This window comes from Fukomys damarensis, unplaced genomic scaffold (genome assembly GCF_012274545.1).
Source record: "Fukomys damarensis isolate Sample0158 unplaced genomic scaffold, DMR_v1.0_HiC HiC_scaffold_9, whole genome shotgun sequence".
NCBI classification, from domain to species: domain Eukaryota; kingdom Metazoa; phylum Chordata; class Mammalia; order Rodentia; family Bathyergidae; genus Fukomys; species Fukomys damarensis.
In genome coordinates this window covers 8468906-8488286 of record NW_022900921.1, presented here as the reverse complement: position 1 = coordinate 8488286, position 19381 = coordinate 8468906, and the positions used below count along the sequence as shown (strand labels likewise).

At 47.1% G+C, this 19381-nt stretch overlaps 1 protein-coding gene across 4 annotated transcripts in view; it reads right to left on the bottom strand.

The window, feature by feature from the left end:
• Larp1 (La ribonucleoprotein 1, translational regulator) overlaps window positions 1-19381 on the bottom strand; it is a 95419-nt gene that overhangs the window by 10907 nt on the left and 65131 nt on the right. For all 4 annotated transcript variants that reach the window (XM_033761587.1, XM_033761588.1, XM_033761586.1 and 1 more), the window contains exons 2-15: window positions 16534-16595; window positions 16283-16348; window positions 14927-15101; window positions 13896-14024; window positions 13617-13820; window positions 13357-13519; window positions 12306-12450; window positions 7083-7257; window positions 6797-6966; window positions 4516-4908; window positions 3629-3752; window positions 3339-3544; window positions 2796-2902; window positions 1459-1610 (exon numbers count right to left, since the gene is read on the bottom strand). In XM_033761587.1, coding sequence (XP_033617478.1) covers window positions 1459-1610; window positions 2796-2902; window positions 3339-3544; window positions 3629-3752; window positions 4516-4908; window positions 6797-6966; window positions 7083-7257; window positions 12306-12450; window positions 13357-13519; window positions 13617-13820; window positions 13896-14024; window positions 14927-15050 — 2092 coding nt within the window. In that variant the 5' untranslated portion in view covers window positions 15051-15101; window positions 16283-16348; window positions 16534-16595. The remainder of the gene's footprint in view (window positions 1-1458; window positions 1611-2795; window positions 2903-3338; window positions 3545-3628; window positions 3753-4515; window positions 4909-6796; window positions 6967-7082; window positions 7258-12305; window positions 12451-13356; window positions 13520-13616; window positions 13821-13895; window positions 14025-14926; window positions 15102-16282; window positions 16349-16533; window positions 16596-19381) is intronic.

The following is a 19381-nucleotide window of genomic DNA, read 5'->3' as shown; positions in this document are numbered from 1 at the left end:
AAAAGAAAAGAAAAGAAAAGAAAAGAAAAGAAAAGAAAAGAAAAGAAAAGAAAAGAGAAGAGAAGAGAAGAGAAAAAAGAAATCCCTGAAAGGTTACCATAGCTATCAAATGAGTCAGCAATGATGCAACCCTTCACCTAAGACTAACAAGTCTAAGTCCACAGAGAAAGTGTGCCTGAGAATGCATGAGCATTACTACTCGTAAGACATAAAGCAGAAACTCTGAACACCTACCTGTCAACTGAATAAACAAAATGTTAGCCATAAAATGGAATATAATTCGATCATACAAAAGGAACAAAGTACTGATACATGTCACACCTTGGACAAACCCTGAAAATATACTAAGGGCACGGAATCAGTCACAAAGGACCACTGTGACTACTGTTCCGTTTAAGTGAAAGGGCCCGAACTGGCAAATCCCTGGAGACAGAAAGCAGACTGGTAGTTGTGCAGTGCTGAGAGGAGTGTGTTGTGGGGTAAAGCTCAAGGGATAAGGAATGAGCAATCGGGGTACAGGATCCCTTTTGGAGGTAATAAAAATGTCCTACAATGAACTCGTGATGGAGGCACAACTGTGAATATATCAGAAGTCTCTGCATTATATACTTTAAATAAGTGAATGGTATGGAATTTGAATTACAACCCAACAGCGTCCCCCAGCCCCAGACAAGAGGCAGATGAACCAAGAATATAGTACCCAGGTTTTGCATTTTTCAATCCATCTACCAGAATACCTACAATTAAAAGGCATCTCAGGTTGGGGATTTAGCTCAGTGCACCTGGTCCCAGGTTCCATCCCTTGTAACAAAAGAAAAAAAAAAAGGCACCCGATTTTGTGATAAAATAAAATATGCAAGAGCATCTATCCAGGTTTACTGTTTTCTACAGCTGTGGAGAGCAAACTCTGTACTCCACCAACCCTTTTCCCTCTGCAAGCCCTTAAATGTAAAAACTGTTCTCGGCTCCAGAGGCATAAAGCAGACCCCTGGCTGGGATGAGCCCACGAGCCACCCCGTGGCCACCTGCGTCCCACAGACTATAATCTACCTCCTGCATACTATGCTCCGAGGGACAAGTGGGCCACTCTGGGCAACGACTCAGATGGCAATCTTGCCAGAGACACAAGAGTCATTGCCATTTTCTTTATTAATGGAGGAAGATCAAGCGCTTAGCTTCCTGCACTTTAAAAGCACCTGTCCTAAACCTTGAACCGAACATTACTCTTTTCTTCTTTTTTGGTATCAGGGTTCGAACTCGGAACCTTGCACTTGCGAGGCAGGCGGCGGGCTCCACTGAGCTAAATTCCCAGCCACATTAGCCTTTCTGGGTATAATGTCATGTCTCTTCTTCTAAGGCCAGAAGAGAGTCATGTGCTCCCCACCGTGTAGCTCTATGGCTCTTACACGATGGGACCACGTAATGGTCTGAGGCTCAGCGCCTTTCTTCACTTCTTACCGTTAAGGCAGCGCCTCCGATACTTGTGGTAGACATGTTGGGTGAAGCCATTCTCCTTGAGCAGCTCATGCGAAGGATGCTGGAACTTGGGCAGGGACTGAGGAGTACAGCCGTAGCTGCCAACGGCAGGTGTCCCTTCTGAAGGGCTAGAGCTACAGAGACGACAAGAAAGACAGTGTTCAATGAGTTCTCCTCAGCAGGCCTTCGTAAGGCTAGGAGGGGACCCCCTGGTTACTTCTATGAGCTGAGATCCAGCCTGATGCATTGTTCTGGGCTCTAACTTACATCCAAGAGTCTGCTGAACTTTTTAGCATCACCCTTCAAAGGTTTTAAGAAAAGGTCACTGAGGCTCATAGAGACTGTGAGACTCCTCCATTAAGGACCTATTAAAGGATGGACATCCGTTCAGTGCCCCAGATCCAAACACCTAACCATTTACTTACCAAATTCTAACATTTAACTTTCCTTAGCAAGCCATATGGATTAATCCATCTATATATCTCTCAAAATGCTACCTAATTTCAGCCTTCAGTGGCTGCCAAACCACCTTAGAGAAGGTAACAAACATTGGGGTTATTTTACTGAAAGCACACAGAAGTCTGGGCCCCAGGCTGAGGCGAGTCAATGGAGCTAGGGTGGAGACAAGGAATCCAGAGCCTGGAGCATGCCAGACCAGCAGTCCACCACTGAGCTGTATCTCTAGTCTTGCTAAGTTGCCCAGGCTGCGTTGTGAATTTGCAACCATCTCGCCTCAGACACCAGAATAGCTAGGATAACAGGATGTTTTTCTATTTCTCTTCATTTTGCTACAGGGCACTGAACGCACAGCCTCAGGCATGCTAAGCACGTGGTCTACCCACTAACTTACAACTCCCATTCCTGTATTTCTCCCCCAAGTACTGTGGCTTGAATCCAAAGTCACTCTACCACTGAGCTACATCCCCAGACACTTTTATATTTCATTTTGAAACAGGATCTAAGTTACCCAAAGATAAAACTTGAACCTGCGATCCTCCTGCCTCAGGTGTGTGCCACTATGCCTGGCTTAACGCCTGTAGTTTTATTCAGTGACCTGTCAGTTCTATTTTAGGAGAGCAGCAGATACCCAGATTTGGCAATCAATTCAGACAGACTGCCTCTCTATGCATACCAGAGCCAGGTGTCATGTGGATGTGACACTACTTAGAATACTTCTTGTTCCCAGGCCCGGGGCTAAGATTTCCCTACTATCGCTGCTTGGATTTAGAGAATTCAGACCAATTGTCCGGCTTGGTGGACCCACGGTCAGGACCCCCATCCAACAGGTAGGCAGCTCTCCTCCCCCAGTGCCCCAGTACCTAATGGATGCGGTCCGGGGCCTGTGCTCGCGGGAGTCCATCACCCAGCCCACATGGCTCTCCAAGGGCGGGTTTGAGCTGTGCCTTGTCTTCCTTTTTCGAGGCATCTGTAAAGGTCAGTCCAGGTCTCGTTATCTCTCTACTCCTCCAACTCTGAGGAGCTTCAGGGTGTCTTACAGGAAGAAACACCGTCCTACGTGCATGGTACCTCCAGTATTACACAAGAATTTTCCTACCTATTTTCCCACATGATGCTCAAGGTGTGAGCCAGCAACTGGCCCATCTACTTCACAGGTCAGGAAATGGCAGCCTGAGAGCAGGCGACCTGCCTGAGGACTTCCCACTGGGCCAGTCCTTCTTAAGCTACCACTCCCAGGCCTTGCACATCCGTAGATATGGTCACACAATCCCAAGTCCTTCAGCCTGAGCACACAGAGGAAGCAGGGCCCTTGGCCCAGCCCTGCTTCAGACAAGGCAAGGGAGAGAAGCGAAGCACTGGAAACCCAAGAAGTGGGCCTGCGACCCAGCCAGCAGGAGCCTCACCTTGGCATCTAGCGTCCGTCCTTCTTTCACCACTGGGTAAAACCGGGACGTCTGGCTGGAGTCTTTGAGCTGTGGGGTCCGGGGGGTGCGGGGTGTCCTGGCATTGCGGTAGTTTGGCGACTCTGGGACAGTGGTCGGGAGAGAGCGGGCGATGGTGGAGGGCTCAGGAGCACCAAACAGCTTGTGGGCCAGGGCGTCAGTGGGAACTACACAGGCAGAGAGGGTCAGCGAGGAGAAGCGGGTCTCCGGCCCCTCCTGCCCACACCAGCTCTCCAGGGTCTGCCCCTCACCCTGCTGGAACCGCGGTGGCCCAGGAGGAACTTCCTGGTTGGGATCCACAGGGGGTTCTGGGGTCAGTGTGTCAAACTGCTCCCGGCTGATCATGTTGACTTTCTTGAAGTTCTCAACTTCTTGCTGCAAAGGATGTGAGGAGGGTGGCGAAAGACACTAGTCAGAGAGCTGCTCCAGCCTGCTCAGGAATCGAGCCTGGCAGGAAGCACCCACAGGCACACACACGGAACCCCGGTCCCCAGGGCCTGAGCTGCCCACCGTCATTCTTCAACCCCAGTTACCCTGGCACGTAGATGCTAATCCAGAGGCCAGCGTTGGCCTCGCCCTCCCTGCAGTCACTGAGATCAGACTGACAGGATCTGCCCAGCACCTCCCCACAGCCCTTCTTGCTGCGGCCTTGTCACACAGTGGCTGGGCAACTCCCTGCTTGTTACACCTGCTCCCCAAAGCTCACCCATCACCGAACATACTCTGTGAAAACTGACAGAGATGTTTAGACTGCACCTATCTTTCCTCCACTTTCTCTACTTAAAGCTCTTTAAAAGACACCTCTTTACAAGAGTTGAAAAACCTCTTTATACACACCTAGTTTAGTCAAGGATAGAAATCAGGATCTAAGCTTTATTCTACTCTCCACAAAAAAGTACCTTGCTAAGTGCTACATGACATTAAATATGGACGCCGAAGCAGATGTCCAATCACCCGCCCGACGGCAGCTCGGGGTTCACACATCTCTTGTTCATAATGGCCTGGCAAGATGCCAGCATTGCTTCCTCTCATACACAAGGACACCAGGCTCTGGACTGGAGGGACGTGCCAGGGACACACCATCTTCTCCATACCTCACAGCTAACCTAGGTCCTACACTGCTGCATCTGAGCCTCACCTTGATCTGGGAATATTCAGGTTCAAACTTCTCAGTCCACAGATCCTGCTCATAGTAGAAGAGCCCATCATTAATGACCTTGGCCAGCTCGGCACTCATCTTGGCACGGGAAGTATGGTTGCCTGTGCGGTCCCCTCCAGGGTGCCGGCGCATGTAAGGGGGCGTCTGGGTGACAATGAGGATCTTGTTGACATCTCGATCATCAATCTCATAGTCAGAGTCCTCATCAGACCAGGCAGTGAAGGTGTTCTTCCGCCCATCCATCTGTTCCATTTCCTCATCAAACAGGAAGTCTAGTTCCTCTTGCTCATCCTGATCCTTTGACATCAGCTGCTGGGAGGGAAGGTGCTGAGGCAGAGAGGTCGGGTGGGCAAACCTGGACTCCTCTGACTTCTGAAACAGGGACAGGCCAAAGAGGAGGGATCACCACGGCATCACTGGGCCAGGCTCAGCAGCTGTCCCATGAAAGAGAGGTTCTGGTTCCTCAGCATGAGACTGTCAGACCTGTGGCCCTAACACCAGCAGATCACAGGTGTCCTCTGTGGGGTCAGCGTCAAGGAGAAATAGAGACCCCACACGTACCGGTTCCTCCTCTCCAACTCATGCAAGAGTCATTTGTAACCTCTGTTTACCTTTATACCCCACACAGCAGATAGCCTGGGGGGCACACAGCAGAATTCCAACAGTTTATTCATCCATTTATCTAACTACACACCTCCCATACACTGGAAACTCTAGGAGGCAAGGTGGCTTGCTTTCCAGTACACATTCAGAACCTTGCCTGAGACCTAGCAATAGCAGATGTGCAAAACACTGACAAATGCCCAAGTGTCCAACAGTACCAGGTTCTCTGCATGAAAAACCTAAAAGTAGAATAATAAGTCAAGGCCTCTGTATTTAAGAAGCTTATAGTTTAGTGGGAGAAAAAGTCAACCAACCAGGAGTGGGGATGGTCAGTGAAGGCCTCTTTGAAGAAGAGACTACTAAGGGATGAACATAAATAAGCCAGACAAAGGCAGGAACAGGGATCTAAGCAAAGAGTACATGGACCAAACAAAGGCAAGAAAAAACAGGGTGCCTTCAGCAAGAAAAAATATTTCAGAGTATTGACACAATTTTTCTGATACTCTGAAGCAATGATCACAATGCACATACAAAAGGCAATTCCCTGCTGGGCAAGGAACTTCCTGCAAAACTCCAAACTCATCTTATTCAGGTTCAAGACAGGCCAGGTTGGAAGAGGGACTCCAATTTTCGAATAGGGGGGCTGATGTGGCTCTATTTCTCCCAAACCCATGCAGCCAGTAGGCCTGGGCCTTATATGGGCCTCATCCACTCATGACCCTGGCTAGAATTAAAACACTTTTTAAGGGCTGAGGCCAATACAGTGGGGATATTCTGGAAATGAAGAGGCGGAAAAGAAGAAAGTGATCAGGAGCCAGTCACGGTGATAAAAGGAACAAGGTAACACAAGCCTCAAAGAGGTCATCAAAGGGGATGGGGTGGAAGGTGGTGGTGGTGGAGAGGAGGCAGTAATTTTAGTGTGAGGGTGAAACTTTCTCTAATACTGTATTCCACCTGTACTATCCTGTATACACATAGTTTGCTAGTTCTAGAGCAGTTTAACTTTTTTCCTCTTAAGACCAAGAAACTGAAGCCTTGAGGTATTCAACAAACTTCCCTGTGGTCTAGTCCAGAATCTGTACATGGGGTTACCCTATCTGGGCCACGCATCTACTCCTTCTCCCTTCTCCCTTCTGAGGCCCCGGGGGCTTGTACATGGGACTAGGAAGACAAATTCAAGGAGAAAGACACTTGAAAATGCAGCCCCTGGGTATTAGACGAGGTAAAAGAATAGCCAAGAGCCAAGAAATGTGCTGCACAACCTCTCCCTGTGAAAAAGCCACTTAGCTAGGTGTGACAGCATGTGCACTTTAATTTCAGCTACTTGGGAGGCTGAGGCAGGAACCAAACAATTGAGGCCAGCTTGGGTAGTTTAACTAGACCTCATCAAAAACAATAATAATATCACCAGCAAAACCCAAAAACTACCCACTGAGAAACACACACAGTAGATGTCCTGAGGGGAGACCCCTGGAAAATGGAAACAGGTCATGTCAACCCTGCAGCAGTCACTACCGATGATCTCACCCACATCATGGCCCTGGACCACCAGGCTTCTCACTCGACTCTCCAAGCCAGAGTGCTGTATCATTTCAGGTCTCCCGGGACTCCAGCCCAGCACCCTGGAACCCAAGGCAGGGAACATAGCCTCACCCACCTTGGGCCGTGCTGGGGAGGGCCGAGGTCTCTTCTTGACTTCAATCCAGTTCTCAGAATCCAGGTCAGGAAGGCTGGCAGACAGCCCCTTGGGCAGTGTCTTTAGGTTGCTGACCTCCTCCGTCTTGGTTGGCACTGGGGTGACTGCACGAGGAGAGCCAGGTGCTGACTCTGAAGGGTGAAAAGGCAATGCTCTCATCGCTCCAGTCCTCAGGCCACCCCTGACGAGGACTGCAGCCAGAGGGCAAGGGCAAAAGGGGGCATCTACATGCCGGAAGCGGACCTACCCGTCTCCTTTTGGTAGTGCTGGCGGGGAACAAACTCAGGGCAGTTGAGAAGCTGGGAAAAATCAGTCTGTGAATAATCCACGATGGGGGGGCCAGGAAGAGGCCACTTCTCAGGCTCTTCCCTTCTGCGGACTTTCTCATCAACAATCTCCACCACCTTACTATCCTTTAGGGCCTACAAGGAGGGAAAAACGGGTGAGGAAAAAAGACTATGACAACCTGAGGTCCTGGAGACACTTGACAAATGGGTTCCCATGAACTTGGGTATTAAGTTCAGCATGAGCAGCACTACTAAAACCTGGTGCCTTCATCCATGACTGGCAGACACAGGGACCATCCAGACTTGTAGGAAACCACACCAACCTGCTGACCTGCAATTCTACTTCAAGCAATCCACAGAACACTTAGGTATACGTTATAAGATTTGGGCAAAATGTCATTCATAATAATATTTTTCTTCATAGCAATTTTTTTGGGGTACCGGTGATCAAACTCAGGACCACTGAGCTAAATCTCCAGTCCCATGGCAATATACTGATGGGAATTTTTTTTAAAGAAAACTTTCTAACTTGCCTTCACATTAGTAATTTGAATAAATTATGGTAGAGCCATTTAATGGAATACTACGTGCACATTTATAAAAAGAGCTCTATAGTATTAATGCTGAGGTAGTAAGACACAAAATATATTGTGAAAAAAAAAACCAGGTATAAGCCAGGCATGGTGGTGCACACCTATGATCTTAGCTACTCAGAGAGGCCGAGAAAAGAAGATTCCTAGTTCAAGGTCAGCATAGGCAATTTAGTGAGACCATGTCTCAAGTAAAAATGAAAAGCAGGCTAGGGATATAGCTGAGCGATACAGCACTTGTTTAGCATGTGTGAGGTTCTGGATTTAATCCCTATTATCTTCTACCCCAAAGACTTGTCAGTATATAGGTGCTTGTGTGTGTGTGTGTGTGTGTGTGTGTGTGTGTGTGTTCTTTTAATTCTTAAGTAAAAGCACAGATACACTCAAGTGAACTACTTTTATGGCTTGTATTTAGACAGCTCCCCAAAGCCTCACATAAGTGGGGCTTTTCAGAGATAGCTGGAACTACAGTGTGGGCATGGGAATTAAGAATATGTGATAACTAAATTAGTCCACTTGGTTTAGTATAGTTCTAGTTACGGATGATGGGAAGGCCCACCCTGGTGGACCTGGGTGGAGGTAACACCATCCAATAGGATTACAGCCTGAATGGAATAAAAAGGAAAGGGAAGCTTGCTGCTGCTATAGCTACTTTGCTGCCTTCTGCTTCTCTGCCATGGACTGCTTCTCTTCTGCCATGCTGCCCCACCTTAGAAGCAGCTGGTTATGGATTAAAACCTGTACAAACTAAGCTAAAATAAACCTTGTCTTCTTTAACCTGTGGGTACTGGGTACTTTGTCCCAGGAACAAGAAAATAACTAAGATTTTGGTACCAGAAGTGAGGTTGCTGCTGTGACACTACCTGGCTGTGTGGTTCAGAACCTTTGGAACTGGCTTGTGTGAAGAGTTTCGCAAAGTCAGAAACTTTGCAGGAGACTGAGATTAACTGTGAAGTTTAATTAATCTGGTGGAAGAAATTTCAAGGCAGTATAATGTTAAGGCAGGGATATTGCTATCTGTTGGGGCTTTTAGCCAGATCTATGCTGAGAATCAAGAGCAAAGGGCCCAGTGGAATGATTTTTTTTTATTTTTTTTGAGTTTGATCAGAAAGGAAGCTTCAGTGAAGTTGTGGCCTGCAAAGATGAACCAGAGAACTTGGCCGCTGAAAACAAACAAACAAAACAGGACAATAGAAAAGATGGCCTGGGGACATCACAAGAACCAACAGGACTTCACTTCTTTGCATCCTCAAAATTGCAAAAGTGGCAGACTGCTTTGACAAGAGAGGCCCAGAGCACCATGTTCCAGAATGGCCTACAGAATGTGATCCTCTGATTGGGTTTATTGTGCTCAGCCACCCAGGCACTTGAACCATTTAGCCAAGAGAGAAGGAAGCCGGGCTACTGCTCCAGCTGGCCGCAGACGTTGGCATCATCCACATGCCGTTGGCTTTACGTGTAAACAAAACCCAACAGTTCTGGGGTCAGGAAGGCTTCCATCCAGATTTCAGGCCTGGGAGGCCAGGCAGTGCCCCCTAGAGGGCAGCACATGAAGTTCCGAGGGTGCAGTTGCAGTGCAGTGGAGACCACAGAAGGTCTGAGAAGCCAGGAATGTGGATCGTCTGAGGAAAGCCACAAGGAGTGACCAAAGCCAGCCCAAGAGATAGGCCACGAGGGCGACAACCACTGGCAGTGCAACAAGGCAGAGTCACCCAAGCCCTTTAGAGTTCACATTTTACTGCAGATTTCCCCAGAGGCTGGTCATGGAACTATGAGACTTAATGTCACCCTGCTGAACGTGGTCTTGTTTCAGTCCTACTTCTGTCTATCCTCCTATTTCTACCTTTTGGAACGGGAATGTTTATCTTGTGCCATTATATGTTGACAATATTTAACTTTCTTTGCATCTTTAGAAGGGGGCTTTAGAATTTGAGATCTCATTAGAGAATTTGGACTTGGACTTGCTGAAACTGCTAAGATCGTGCTAATTTTTAGAGATGGACTAAGTGCAGTTTGCATAAAGGACGCACGTCTTTTCCACTGATTAGTTTAGCAAAGTTCTGGGTATGGATAATGGGAAGGCCCACCCTAGGATGTGGATGGCATGACTGGAATACAAGGGGAAGGAAGGCTCACTGCTTCACTGCCTTCTGCCTGCTCCACCACGGACTGCTGCTCCTCTGCCACACCACCCTGCCTTGGAGTCACCTGTATGGACTAAATAAATCCTCTACCAACTGTGAGCCAAAATAAACCTTTCCTCCTTTAACTTCTAAATGTTCGGTACTGTGTCCCAGCAACAACAAAGTAACTAAAACAACTACTGTACATTTTTATCTCTGGGGAAAAGAGTGAGGATTAAGCAGGGACAGGAGTTTTCTCTTTAGAAACTTTCTGAGATGTTTTAAATAAACAAAACAGGTAAATGTGAATTCGTGATGACATACTGTTCAAACGGCTGAGGAAGAGGCACCGCTGTATTCTGCTGGGAACGCAAAGGGTAGAATCCCTGACAAGGCAAGCAGGCGGTATCTAGCAACATTACAGATACATCCAGGGTTAACTCAGCTGCCTACTTCTAGGACTCTTAAACCAAAGATTTCTGGCAAAAAATATAAAAAGCTAAATATGTAAGGCTATTCATTAGCACTTGGAGTGAAAGTGTATCTATGGCTGGTGAAAAAAACCACAGAGCATCCACATGTTGTACGAAGCAAGTGTAGAAACAAATGAGGAACACTGTTCTGTTACATGTATTTTGCAGTTAGTTCTCAGAAAGTTCTAAGAAAGAGGATAAACACAAATATATGCAGAGGTGTTTGGTTTTTTTTTTCCTCCTTAATAGAAGAGTTGAAAGTTGACATGGTTTAAGATAGATTTATATGAATACAGTAAGTTGAGAATTTGGAACCATGCTAAATATTCTACATAAATGAAAAACAAGTGAGAAAATTACAGAAGCAAGGGAAACACAATCCCTAAAACTTAATGTATTTTATCTTACCAGAAAACCCCCTTAAGCAAGTAATCAAGGAGCATTTAGCACTCCTAGTAATTCAGACTATGGTAAACCCAAAAAGGAACTGCGTTCCTTTAAACAGTAAACAATTTCAAGGGCCGGGGATGTAGCTCAGTGGTCCTGCTGCCTGCGTTGCAAGTGCAATTCCCACTACGAAGAGAAGAGGAAGAGAGAAGAAGAGAAGAGGAAGAGAAAGCGAAGTGAAACGAAACGAAGTGAAGCGAAACCAAATTTTAGGGCTGGGGATTTAGCTCAGTGGTGTCGCTGCCTGCCTCGCAAACTGAAGGTTCCGATTTCCGACCCCATTGGCCGGGGATTTGGCTCAGTTGTGCTACTGGCTGCCTCGCAAGTGCAAAGGCCTGAATTCAATCCTTGCATACCAAAAAAATACATGAGAGAGAGAGAGAGAGAGAGAGAGCGAGAGAGCGAGCAAGAGCGAGAGCAAGAGACAGAGGAGGTAAGTGAGGGACAGAGACAGAGACAGAAAGGATTCTAAGCCTGTCGGGGATTTAGCTCAGTGGTTCTGCTGCCTGCCTCACAAACGCAAGGTCCCAAGTTTAATGCCCAGTACCAAAAGTAAATACATAAATAAATAAGTAAAATAAAAAGTAACCAATTTCCTGATCTGGAACAGATTAGAGTCCCACTGGCCAAACACGGTACAATTTGATCCATTATATTAACTGCAATAGGTTGAAATAAATTATGTTTGAATCCATTTGTTCGTAATATACAACGCTAAAAACAAAAACCAAAAATCTCACTGGTCACCTTTGAAAGTTTCCTAATTCTGCAAACCACTAACAAAACAATCAGAATTTATCTGCTTTTCCTATACAACCACTTAGTAAATAACTGAGGAAGGAAAATTTTCACTTAAAGCGGTATTAGAGCTAATAAATGAAGACTGACACCGTATCCCTACAATGAAATTGCAGGAAATGATAATCAAGAGCCACTTCTATCACAAGAGCAACACATGAACTAACCCATGCCATCTGAGAGAACATATCGTTATCTATGACGTCCTCTCGACAAGCAGGGAAAAAACTTAAAAAAACCTCAATTTGGTCCTATCTTTAGATCGCTAATTTACCAAAAACTGGCAGTACAGATGAGAAAGTTAAATGACACCACTGTCCACTGAATACACACACAACCCAGTTTACTCACATAGGTATTTCTAGGTGCGAGAATCATGGTATGGTTGTTTTTTAAACAAGTCTTTGCACTAAAACATCTGTGGATGAAATGCCAGGTTCTCCAGGATTATCTCTAAACTTCTACTGCTATAACAGAGGACAGAGATCACGAGGGAAAACGAACGAAACTGGTTGGAGGGTGATACCTGAAGCTTGTGGTATGCTCACTATACTATTCTACTTCTGTAACTGTCTGACTTTAATAAGAAGTAAGAAAGGAAGGAGGAGAGGAAGTTAGCTAAATTTCAGGACTTTAGAAGAAGTAATTAGATGGGGATTCTTTCCAAGGCCTTTGGCCTTTGCCCAAACTCCAGCTCCACCAGGAATGATGTTTCTTGCCCGGGCACTCCAGCCCCAGGGAGGGAGACATACCGCAAAGATGAGTGAGATGTCAGTGGTGAGGGCCTGCACTCGGTGGAAGGAAGCAATAAGGGTGATGGGAAGGAAACCATCGGCATCCATTTTCCGTCTCAGGAAGAAGTCTCGCTCTAAATTGTCCACGCTGAAGTAATATTCACTGCGTAGAGAGGGGAGAAGAGAGATCACTGAGCCACTGCTGCATCATTTACCAGAGTGCCTTCCCTGTTCTGCTGTCTACCCTGGCAGTCTCAAACCGCCTGTCCCCTGTCCCGTCCGCTCACACAAACAGAGTAAGGGCTGGAAAAACGATGCTATCCCTTCCTGACCTCCACTTCATTTGCCCTTCAACCCTTTGGCATGCCTGGCAAACTCTTCATCCTCCTTTAAAATCCAGTTCCAGGGTTGTCAGTCATTTTTTTCTGCTCCTAAAAGACTTGGAACTCTCTACCACAATGATCTATCTCCTTGGGTGACTCGTCTAGTGATCTGGGAAACAAGGTATTATTACAGTGGTTAAGAGCAAAGATTCCTGCATCAGAAAGAAATGAATTCACATTGGTGTTACTTATTAGCTATGAGACTCTGGGCAAGTTACCGGGCCTGTTAGCTCACCTATAAAATGGGGATGAAAGACCCAGCTCATAGGAATTCTGCAGCTAAATATTACAGGATTAAGACAATGCCTGTAAAGCACTGAACACCGTGCCAAGCTAATGGTGGGAACTCAAGAAATGTTTGCTAAAGAAAAAAAAAAAGTTTGCTAGTTATTTGTTCAATGCTACAAACGGAAGAACAGAGAGGACAGATTCTAGGAATTTTCCCTCCTTTGTCTTAGCGGTAGCTTCTCATTTCCTTAAGGCTAATATCGTTTTATATCTATAATAAACAGTACCTACGAAGAGTCAGATTAAGGATCAAGAGGAAAGTCATCTTTCACAGCTCCAGCCAGGGGTCACCACAGCAGCTAAGGCCAGGAGAACTCACCTAGCCCTGCTCTGCCCTATGCAACCCAGTGGCAGCCCCAACCTCTCAGCCTGCAGGAAGAATGCTCCTGTGCACTCACATCTGACGCTTGATGTAGTCTTTGAGCAGCTCCTGGTCCACACTGTAGAGTTCAGTGCTGCTGACGTTGTCAAAGTAGTAGGTGATATTGTTCATGTACTTGGGGGTGCGAGGCCCCTCTGTACCATCAAACTTTCGGTAGCCAAACTGGTAGTCAAAATGGGCTACGGGAGGAACAGGAGTCATGAGGAAGAGAAGATCCCGGCCCAGCACCCCGCCGCACTCCCACGGCATCCCGGAGCCCAAAGGGGCCTCACGTACTTCGAGTGCCACCCCGGCCGCGTCCCCGGCCGCGACCACGCCCCCGTCCACGGCCACGGAAGGAAGCCCGCGCCCCACCAGCCCCATCACTCTTCACACTCGAGGTCTCATCCTGGTCGTGCCAGGCAGGCTCCGGTTTGGTCTCTGGTTGCCAGGCTGGAGTTGGGGCCGCAGGCACAGGCATGTAGGTGGCAGGCTCAGACCCTGTGGATGGGGGGCACGGTGTCAGGCCCCAGCGAGTGCCTCAAGGCCAGGCCCTCCACGCTGGCGAGCGCGTACCTTTCATCTCCCCACGGTTCGCAGGTGTATGCCTCGGCTCCTGCGGGCGAGTAGGACGTGAAGCCAGTTTCTCTCTGGGTACTTCGGGCTTCATGTCTATTTGCAGTGGAACCCACTTGTGCTTGTTCCCTGGGGGACAGCATGGGCATGGAAGACAGGCTTGAGAGAGCCTCCATATCCAACGCTTCTGCTCGGGGCTCAGGCCCACATCACAACCTGGTGGCATTCACCAAATTCCTCTTCTACAGAATGAACCTCTTTCCATCTCTAAAACAAGCCGACGAGTGGCCCTCTGCTTTCTCCAGGGTCAGAGAATTACCTTTTTTTTTGTTTGTTTGTTTTTTGAGACAGGGTCTCACTATGTAGTTGAGACTGACATAGAACTTACTATGTAGCCCAGGCTGGTCTTGAATTCACAGTGATCCTCCTGCCTCAGCCTCCCGAGTGCTGGGATTACAGGTGTGAGCCACCACACCTGGCCAGGAATTACCTTCTAAAGCCAGACACAAGGCTGCCCCAAATAAATACTATACTTTCCAGACTTTCAGACAAAATGCTCTGTATCAGTGTTATGAGGTTAAGTAGCAATTTCCAAGTGGAGTGCCTAAAAAAAAATTGATACCTTTCCTTTCTCTCTTCCTGCTAGCAGGAGTGAGCAGGAAATAGGCAGCCAACCTGGATGATGAAGAACCAATAGGGTGTAGCGAGAAAAAAGGAGCCAGACTTGCCATACCAGGCCCAGCCTGCTTAAAGTGAGCTGCTATGTGTCAGACATAAACTTACCTTGCATGGGATCTCTATTAGAGCAGCTAAACCTGTATCCTAACCATTCCTAAGGGTTAGGGACACTCTTAGAATAATGTTAATTCTTGTCTGTAAGAGGAGGTACTAATGAACTCATGAGGGCTGCCCCAACTGCCTAGAGCAATCAGCTTCCTCATGACCTCAAATTCCACTGCAACCCACCAGAGTTCTGACGTTTCGGATTCCTGTCCTGCTCCTTCTCCCAAGTCCTGCCCCCAATCACTCACCTTTCTTTTTCTGCCCACCACGTTGGCAGTCTTCATCCCCATTCTTCTCCTCTCCTGATTCATCTGATTTGGTTTTGGGGCTCTCCTTACTATCACTCCCCTCTCCTTTCTCCTGTTCCTTCATGTCCTTCTTGGGTGGCTGCTTACGGGCAGGCTGAGGCTTGTGAGACTGTGGCTGGAGCAAGAAGCAAAGTGACAAGAGAGGGAGTAGCGTAACACTTCTTGAGACAGAAGGGAGGGGGTTCCTTGTCACTAAGAAGATAGAGGAGCTGCACCACACAATGGCACACTGGATGGCGGGCATCCAGAGGCTGTTTCTACACCTGACATGCTTTTCCGAGACACGGGCAAAGAGGCCAGGAAGTGAGAGAGACAATTTGCCTCTCCAGCTTACCTGAGTCTAACTGACACAGACAAAGCCCAGGACAGGAGTGTTTGGGCTCATAGGAGCCAGGATTACTCACGGGAGCAGGAGATCCTGGTTGTCTATAGGGCAGAAGATGTGCTGGCCCCTGGCCTGTCTACATGAGCTCTGAAAAGTAAGGCCTTCACCCCTGAAGGTGGTCACAGCCAATGAATAAGACAATAGTGCGAGATAAGCAATGACCAGACGTCCCCTCTCAGCTGGGGCCCAGGAGAACTACCTAAGGTTTCTTAGGTTATAGCGTGGTACTTGGCTTAATATCCACTCTCTTGTAATGCCAGCACTTGGGAGATTGAGCAGAAAGACTGCTGAGTCCAAGCCCAGGCTGAAGGGTCGGAGCTGACCCACACAGTGGGTCTGAGGCCAGGGTGGAATACATAGTGAGACCCTGTCTCAAAAAACAAAAGAAAACAACAAAATTCTGTTTCACTCATAGAAAATCCAAGTGTAGTGAGGAGAACACAGGCTTTGGATGACCACAGCACAACTTCCATCCAATACCCACATATCCATAAAAGGGTAACAATTAACTTTTACAAGTCTTATCAACAAATGGGAATTCTAAAAAGGCCTATGTCTGAGTCACCAGTAGGGTCAGAGATGAGGAACAACCAGCACCTCACAGTCCCTAACACAAGGCAGGCTTAAAGGATAACAATTCCCAGCTATTTCAATGTTGCTCATGTTATATTAACTAAATACTTTCTTTTTCTTTTGAGATGGAGAAGTCTTACTATGTTGCCCTTACTGAACTCGAGGAATTCAAGTGATCCTCTTACTTCAATCCCCTAAGTAGCTGGAATTACAGGTGTGCCTCGCAAACTACCCCTTTTAAAAACTGAGAAAGGTAGGGCCAACACTCTGGAAGCTCATAAAGCCAAATGTGTTTATACAGATACAGTTCAAAGTGCCCACCCCTCGCAGAGACTCACCTGCACACTCTTGTGAGCTATCTCCCCAGGTGTGGGCCAGTTGATTGCATCTCCAAAGTCACCAACCTGCAAGGCACATTCTGAGAGTTAAGGGGAAGAGTCCACCAGGAGCATGCACACTGGCCCAGAAGGGGAGCCTGGTATGCAGACAGGGTCCTAACTACCTGGCAGCCCAGAAGCACTTACTTCCACAAGAGGGGGGGGCCCCACCTCCGGCACGTCCCTGTGGGGGTCTACTCCTAACCCCTTACCTTGCTGCCTTTGCGCGGTTTAGGAGCTGCAGCCCTCACCACCTTGGCTGGAGCAGAATGTTCTGTTGGAACAAGGAAGAGAGAACTAGTTATACAGAGCCAGGGTGCAGGCCCCGGCCAGCTCCTCAGCCTTACCACTATCCTCACTCCACCAAACCTGCAGGATCCCAAAGCAGCAGCCAGAGTGGAGAGCGGAAAGACATGCTCAGTCACCAGTAACAACTTTACCAGCCCCTTCCGGAACATATCATGGATAAAGAGAACTCATAGAGCCAGCAGCCAAAACCGTAAGTCAGACTGATCTGGGAGGACCCTTACAGGGGACACATATATTCCCCTCCCGGAGAGGCAATTCCACGACAGAATTATCACTACCATTGGGGCTCCCAAATGACGGCAAATTCATGAAGGAAAGGTCTTTTAGATCTGTGCAGCCCTGACATTCTTGAAACCTCTGTATGAGCACAGTTGGGCTAGTGATAACTGGGAAGGCAAGACAGAACTCTAAGTGGATGAACAAAGAGGCCCAGGGACCAAACCACAGTTGGCTCTGCTCTCAATGACTTGTGGTCAAAGGAAGAGCCAGCCTCTCAGTGTCCAAATAAAAAGTGGCTCCCATTTGACTTGACAGTAAGTACCACTTTAAAAACCTATGCTACCCAGTCATGGTGTGCATGCCTATAATCTGGGCACTTGGGAGGCTGAGGCAGGAGGACTGCCACAAGTTCAAGGCTACCCTATATATGAAACCCTCTTAGAATACAACAACAAAAAAACTACACTAATAACATAAGAGCTGAGCATAAAGATATCCATCAAAGTGCTACTTACAACCTCTAAAAACTGAAAATAATCTACATATCTGACAGTAAGGAACTGACTAAACAGATTTAAGTTTATCCATTTCTTTCTTTTCTTTTTTTTTTTCCTTTCTTTTGAGACAGGGTCTCACTATGTAGTTGAGACTGACCTGGAACTCACTATGTAGCCCAGGTTGGTCTCGAACTCACAGCGATCCTCCTGCCTCAGCCTCCCCAGTGCTGGGATTACAAGCGTGCGCCACCACGCCCAGCTTAAATTCATGCATTTCTAGAATAGTAATTAAAAAGAATTATTTCAACTTCCACGAAGAGATGGACACAATGAGAACAGTTAAAAAAAAAAAATAAGCCCAGGGCTGGGGATTTGGTTCAGTGGTTCTGGCACCATCAGTCCAATCCGTGGTACCAAAAAAAAAAAAAAAATCCCTTTGCTGTAGAAATTCTGGAAGGATACATACTATCAGGAATGACAGTGTATTTACAAAAATTTTAGTTTTTTGTTTTGTTTCTTTTTAGAGACAAGGTCTCACTATGTAGTTCAGGCTGGCCTTGAACTCATGGTGATTCTCATGCCTCAGCCTCCTGAGTACTGGGACTATGGGCCTGCACCACCACACCAAGTTTAATTTTAGTTTTTTGAGAAAGAGAGATATGAGCTTTCTTTCCTTTTGGCAGAAAATGATCTCAGAGGTGTTTGCATAGTAGGCAAACATTCTATCTCTGCACTGTCAGTCCTTTTAAAATTTTTTTTTAAAATTTGTTTTAACAAAGTCTCAATAAGTTGCCAAGGCTGGCCTCATGCTTGCAATAATCTCCTTGACTCTGCCCTCCTGAGTAGCAGGGAAGACAGGCAAGTGTTACTGCACCTGGCTGAAGAGAGGCTTTTTCTTCCTTTTTTTGTGGTACTGGGGATTTAACTCCAGTACTTGCACTTGTGACGCAGGTGGCGGAACCACTGAGCTAAATCCTCTGCCCTGAAGAGAGGCTTTAAAAAAGAAAACACTGTCTTTTCTTTTCTTTTCTTTTTTTTTTAAACAAAAGGAGTGGCTCTAATAGGTCCAGTCTCTTCTACATACACACTTTTTTCCCCAACAGTTTTGAATACCAAGGGTGTCTGCCCTTCTTTCCTCAGAGACCCACAGAAAAAGATATGTCCTGGGGCTGGGATCATCCATTTCTCCCAAGCTTCGCCTCTACCATTAGCCAGCCATGCTAGGGCAAGAGCTGCCCCCATCCACCCCTGTGCAGAGAAAACACACCCGGCTACCTTAAAAGAAATATGTCCTTCTCCTTGACCATCCGTGTCCCTTAGTAGGTGGCTGTGAGGGCAATGCATTCCTCCCTTCCAGCCCTATCACACATCCCATCCATATCTCCCATCCCTCACCTGCAGTGCTGGGCAGCACAGACCCAGGAAACGTTAGTCCTAAGAGGATGGAGCGCCGAGACCTAGGAGCCACTCCATACCCACTACCCGGTAGCTTTCAGGTAGACCCAGAAAAGCCTAACACCCAGTTCTGTGATAAGTTAAAAGATTTTCACCCAAAGCGCACAAGGGCCAGACTAGGCACAGCGTGACTGGCAATCATCTCTCCTGGCACCCAGCAACACTGTACACGTTACAGCGGGAGAGCAAGTCAAAGGGCCGGCAATACAAGTTTACCAACAGGAAGTTTAAAAAGGGGTCAGGCTCAGAGGCAAGGTTTCGTTCTGAAAAGGAGGCACAAACTTTTTCAGGTAACTGCTTTATTCTCTTGCCTTTTATTAAAACACTTTCAAAATTAAGAGAAGTCAGATACGGTGGCCACGTTCACTAAGATCACTAAAACTTCAGTGTCCGATCCACGTCACAGTGCCCTCCCTCAGCAGGCCCTACAGATTCCCTACTTCACCACCAATCCCAAAACAAGCAGGGCAATGGGCTGGTCTGGGTGTACACAGGAATTTGTTTGTTTTATTTGTTTTGTTTTTTTGTTTTTTTTTTTTTTTTTTGTATTTTGAGACAGGGTCTCACTATGTAGTTGAGA